The sequence below is a fragment of the Octopus bimaculoides genome, chromosome 2 (assembly GCF_001194135.2).
Source record: "Octopus bimaculoides isolate UCB-OBI-ISO-001 chromosome 2, ASM119413v2, whole genome shotgun sequence".
Classification (NCBI taxonomy): Eukaryota; Metazoa; Mollusca; class Cephalopoda; order Octopoda; family Octopodidae; genus Octopus; species Octopus bimaculoides.
In genome coordinates this window covers 107,448,373-107,454,363 of record NC_068982.1, presented here as the reverse complement: position 1 = coordinate 107,454,363, position 5,991 = coordinate 107,448,373, and the positions used below count along the sequence as shown (strand labels likewise).

At 36.0% G+C, this 5,991-nt stretch overlaps 1 protein-coding gene across 1 annotated transcript in view; it reads right to left on the bottom strand.

The window, feature by feature from the left end:
- Positions 1-5,991, bottom strand: part of LOC106882671 (inositol 1,4,5-trisphosphate receptor type 1) — a 314,426-nt gene that overhangs the window by 213,394 nt on the left and 95,041 nt on the right. Inside the window, exon 3 of the mRNA XM_052978577.1 lies at positions 1,534-1,646. Coding sequence (XP_052834537.1) covers positions 1,534-1,646 — 113 coding nt within the window. The remainder of the gene's footprint in view (positions 1-1,533; positions 1,647-5,991) is intronic.

Here is a 5,991-nt window from a genome sequence, read left to right as displayed (position 1 = left end):
ATATTTTTATGCAAAACACTAGACATGTATTTAGAATCAAATTCCATTGCCTTCAAGCACAGTTATTAAATAATTGTTTGGTAATCTAATATTCTGGGCAAAACTGATTGGTAAGATCAGCTGTAGTGGATCTGTAATACTGTTTACTTTATGAAATATATATATATATATATATATATATATATATATATATATTGTCAAGGTGGTACCCCAGCATGACAACAGTCTAATGACTGAAACATGTAAAATATATATATATATATATGTTAACACTACTTTATCCAATAAGGTGAGATTGGAAGGAAAATTGACTGTTATTCTTAGCAGGTTTGGAACCCTGCATATAGGTTTCCCTTATTCTCAAAGTTCTCTGGAATTTGTGATCTGAAATATCCTATCTGGCAGTGTTAATAGAGAGACATTTCTTGTACAACATATGCTGTTTTTCTTTTTTTTCTTAGAACATGATTTTGCAAATGAGAGGTGTTAACTGATTCTAACAGAAACTACATCATAGAATTAAAATAGCCATGTAGATAAAATATTGAACAAATTACATTTATTGATGTAGCAATAGATAGCAGTTACAAGCACAAGAAATAGATACTGGTTATTGATGTGGAAAATAGATATCAGTTGTAGGTGTGGTCAAAAAGTAACAGTACTTCTAGAACATTCATATTTAGGGTATAAATTAATGAAAATACTTAACTCAGAAAATTTGTCTCATGCATAATTTCTTATCAGAAGCCATATTTCATAATTTTGCATCATATATTTCAGTGGTTTGTATTTAGTATTTTGTATCATCACTTTTATTTGTTTTACATCCACTTTTCCAGGTTTTGAAAATTTGGACAATTATGTGCCATCTTCATCATCATTATCATTTAATGTTCATGTTCTATGCTGGTATGAGTTGGATGTGTAGAAAAAAATTGTTTTTACAGAAGGATTATTTTCTTAATACTAATCATACAAGTATAAAGCAGGATTGAAACTGATCATCAGTCATGCAAACTAAGGAAAAAATGACAATATTGACTGTATGTTCAGGGTGAAATACCATAACTTCAGAGTCAGTATGCTAACCATAAATATAACATCTAAAATACTGTATAACCTTTTAGAAATAATTCTAACCTTGCTTTTACCAGCTGCACATGATGTGTGGTAGAATGCATCCAATAGTGTAAATACAAAACTGGCCAACCTCAATAAATTACATAGGCTGCACATAATTGTGTAAGTATACCAAGCAAACCAACCTCTAACTTGAGATAATCATTGCCAATTAGACTGCAAGAGAGTGTAAATATCCCAGTAAGATTTGTATCCAGTTCAGCAGATCACATTTATTGTTGTTCTTAAGACTTGAGATTCCAAACTGACCATTATTTCTATATTTATTATAGCTAAGTAAACTATCATTGACAACATTAACATATATATTTTTCTCACTTGTCCTCTCATGTTAGCATAGGTTGTATGTTAAATTCACTGAAACAGACCAGATTATATCTTAATACTTACATGAAGCTTTTTCAGCAATACAGCATCTGTGGCATTTACACCATGGCGAGCTGCTTTCCAGAACTGTTTTTGAGCAGAATAACGATTGTTGGGACAGATCTTGAAAAGACAATCTGTAAATAAGAAAAGAAAATAGATATGTTTTAAAAAATTCATTGAGGGTGATTGTGAACAGAACTAGATGCTTATTACTGGCTCACATCTAATAAAGAGTCTGGAAGGTGAATAAAAAAAATTTAGAATATTAGAAAGGAAGGTGCATTAAGAACGTTTAGATGGTGGCAGCAAAATATTAATTATTTCATACAAGTAAAATTCATTATGAAAGAGATAGAATGTGGATACATTTCTAAGCAGGCAGGGATTTTATTTTAGTTTGTGCATGCGTTTATGTGTGAGAGAGATGGAAAGAGGGAGATAGAGATTGTGATTTTAGAAGGTTGTATCATAAAGCATGTAAAAGCATGCACTTGCATCATACAGCATGTAAAAGTACGTACTTTGCAAAACCAGAATCATGGTTTAGCTTCATAACTAAATTTTTTCTAACATCTTAACTACCACATGTGCCACCAGTGGTTCATTACAAATTTCACACAGCACCACCAGTGGTACATTTTCATAATCCGAGAAAATATTTTATTCTGTATCTTTGATATGCTTTTGAGGATATTTAAATAACATGAGTATTAAATATTAAAGTTTAATTATGAAATATTGTCAAAATTTTAAAAAATTTACATTTCCCTGTGATTAAACAGCATGTAATGTAAGCGGAAATAAGTAACATCACCGTTAAGTTCCAGTAACACACCATGATAGTTAACTTATTAATATTAATTACTTTAGAGGGTGGTGAGCTGGCAGAATTGTTAGTATACTGGGTAAGATTCTTAGTTGCATTTCATCTGTCTTTACTTTTTAAAGTTCAAATTCTGCTGAGGTTGACTTGGTCTTTCATCCTTTTGGGGGTCAATAAAATAAGTACTAGTTGAGCACTGGGGCCGATGTAATCGACTTAACCCTTCCCCTGAAATTGCTGGCCTTGTACTAAAATTTGAAACCTATATTAATTACTTTAGAGAGAAGTGACAATGCTGATAATCTTCTAAAATACAGGATAGGGTAATTGAGTGAAGTTAAACTTCAAAAGTTCGGTACCAAGGTCAATGTGTGTAACTTTGAGACGTTCAATATAAAGTAATGATTTAATACTTAAGACACAAGGTCATTTTTTGTAAGGTTGCAATACAACTGATTCAACCAACTGTAGAATTTCAATGCTGTTCATTTTAATGAGCCCAGTGAGATACAAATATCGATAGCAATTATTTCAAGCACATTGTAAAAATAAGAAAAAAGTTCTGATCAAAACAGAGTTACACCCAGATAAAATGATTGTTGCTTACCGGTGAAGATAAGTTTCTGAGATATAATGTTTCAATATAGTATCTCTAATTATTTCAAATAAATTCTGTCTCCTGCACTCTCTCACTCTCTAGAATTTTCTTACAGAACATACTAATTTTAGATAAATAACAGCAAAGAATCAAAGAAAATAATGTAAGGAAAGAGAAGACATACTCATATTGATCCATTCATCAATCCACAGTTTAAGAATATCTGTGTGCATATGTGCATGTGAGTGCATTTTCATGAACACACAAACGCACACAAATTTATACAAGCCAGCCATTCCTAAAATCAGTTCACACAGATACTATAACAAAGATTTGGAGTGGTTCATTCTGTTATACTCGAGTTGAAAATTCTGGTAATGTGCAGTGCTTCTAAGTGTAACACAAATTATATACAGGGGTTGGACAAAATAATGGAAACACCTAGCATCATAGCATCATAATTTTGAAATATCTATAAAATCGTCAAAAGCTTGTTTATTTTTATGTTTTTTGATTTATTATCAATGTTGCTTAATGTTTTGCTAAAGTTACTGTCTCTTTTTGGATATCATCGGAAAAAGGTAATTAAAATTCATTAAAATGACAGATCTATCGGACTTTCAAAGAGGTCAAATTTTGGTGCTTGTGTATGGCAGGCCTTAGAATAGCGAAAGGAGCCAAAATATTTGGTGTATCAAGAAGTACTGCCTCAAAGTAATGACGGCCTTTGAGAAAGAAGGAAAACCTCCTTGTCGAAACAAAACTCTGGAAGAAAACCAAAACTTTCAGATAGTGACTGTCGGAATCTTACGTGAATTGTTAGAAAGGATCACAAAGTACAGCTCTCAAAATTACTGCAGAGAGCTGCACAAAGGCAGAGAGGGGTCGGTTAGGGAAGATGTGTGAAGTGGAGGGGTTGGACTGGAGTCGCCGGAAGGCTCAGAGAATGGTGTATTGGAGAGGTAGGGTGGTGGGGTGGTAGGTGAGGGGAAACGGGAGATGGGTGACAACAGGGCAGGTGTGGGGGAGAGAGCAGATGCATGGTCCACAGAACGTGCTCTGGCAAGGGCGGTGTGGATAGTGGTGAAGGGATAGAATGAAGTGGTGAGCCATGAGTTGAGTCTGAGTCTTCCAGTCATCGTCGTCACTGCAGAGTCTGCGTAGACGGAGGAATTGAGAATAGGGAATGGAGAGCTTGGTATGTTTAGGGTAGGAGGAGGAGAAGTTGAGATATGAGTGTGAGTCTGTGTGTTTGTAGTGGATTGAGGTGGTGAGAGTGGAGTGATGAATGCTGACCGAAATATTGAGAAAGGCAACTGAGGTGTCAGAAATAGTACAGGAGAAGTGGAGGGCAGAATGGAAGGATTTGACAAAAGAGAGGAAAGAGTCTAGATGTTCACGGGAGAGTGAGGTCGCACCGATACAGTCATCAATATAACGACTGTATATTTCAGGAGTGGGACCAGTGAAACTTGAGAATATTTGGGCCTCAACATAGCCAACAAGCAGTTTCGCATATTTGGGGCTCATTCTTGTTACCATGGCTATTCCTGAGGTTTGCTGGTAAAAAAATGAGAGGACAAGTTCAGCCAGATGAAGGAGTGTAGATGTGTCAGGTTGGGGGTTGGGTCAAAGGTCAAGGAAATGTTGGAGTGCATGCAACCCCTTGTGGTGAGGGATCACTGTGTATAAACCCTTGATGTCAAGAGTGAAGAGAAGTTTAGAGGGGGCCAGGAGGGAAGGAGAAAGAGTTGAACAAATGAAGAGCATGGTTGGTGTCATGGATGTGAGAGGGGAGGGAAGCCACTAGGGAGGCAAGGACACGGTCAAGATATCTGGAGATGAATTTGGTGGAGCAGTTGCAGGAGGAGACGATGGGGCAGCCAGGGTTGTTAGATTTGTGGATTTTGGAGAGGAAGTAAATTGTGGAAGTGTGAGGGCTGTGGACAATGAATTTAGGGGTGATGAGGAGACGTAAAAGTAAAAATAATAACTTAGTTAATAATAGTATTATTGTTGCTATTATTATTATTATTATTATTATTATTATAATAAGTTATTATTATAATTATTATTAGTGGGTTGACAGAATTGGCAGAGTATTGGACAAGATTTCTTCTGGTATTTCTTCCGGCTCTTTAAATTCTGAGCTCAAATACTGCTGAGGTCAATTTTGGCTTTCACTCATCTTCCTACCTTTGATAAATGTATATAAGTCACTGACTTACATACTTACACCAGTCCCAAATTTCTGACCATGTGTCTATGTTAGAAACAATTATTATTTGTAATATGTTTACAGAACATTTCAACAACATAAAGGAACACCAATCTAAGGAGTGGCTGTGTGGTAAGTAGCTTGCTTACCAACCACATAGTTCCGGGTTCATTCCCACTGCGTGGCATCTTGGGTAAGTGTCTCCTACTATAGCCTCGGGCCGACCAAAGCCTTGTGAGTGGATTTGGTAGACGGAAACTGAAAGAACCTCGTCGTTTATATATGTATATGTATATATATGTATGTGTGTGTTTATGTGTCTGTGTTTGTCCCCCCAGCATCACTTGACAACGGATGGTGGTGTGTTTACGTCCCCGTAACTTAGCGGTTCGGCAAAAGAGACCGATAGAATAAGTACTAGGCTTCCAAAGAATAAGTCCTGGGGTTGCTTTGTTCGACTAAAGGTGGTGCTCCAGCATGGCCGCAGTCAAATGACTGAAACAAGTAAAAGAGTATATTATATGCATATCAACCTTACAGATTGTATTCAAATTTAGAAGTATCAATACTTTTATTATTATATACACAAGGAGGTGCTGAAAAGTTCCTGGTTTTAAAGGTATCATGAAAGGCCTGGTTGGAGGCCCAACCTTCCAAGTTCTTTTACAGGGCTTTGAAAAACTGAAGGACCACTGCAATGAGTGTGTGAATCTGAGGGGGGAATATGTTGAATAAAATCATAATTAACTGATCCTTCTGTATTTTCTTTTACCCGAAGCCAGGAACTTTTCACCAACCTCTTGTGTGTGTGTGTGTGTGTGTGTGTGTGTGTGTGTGTGT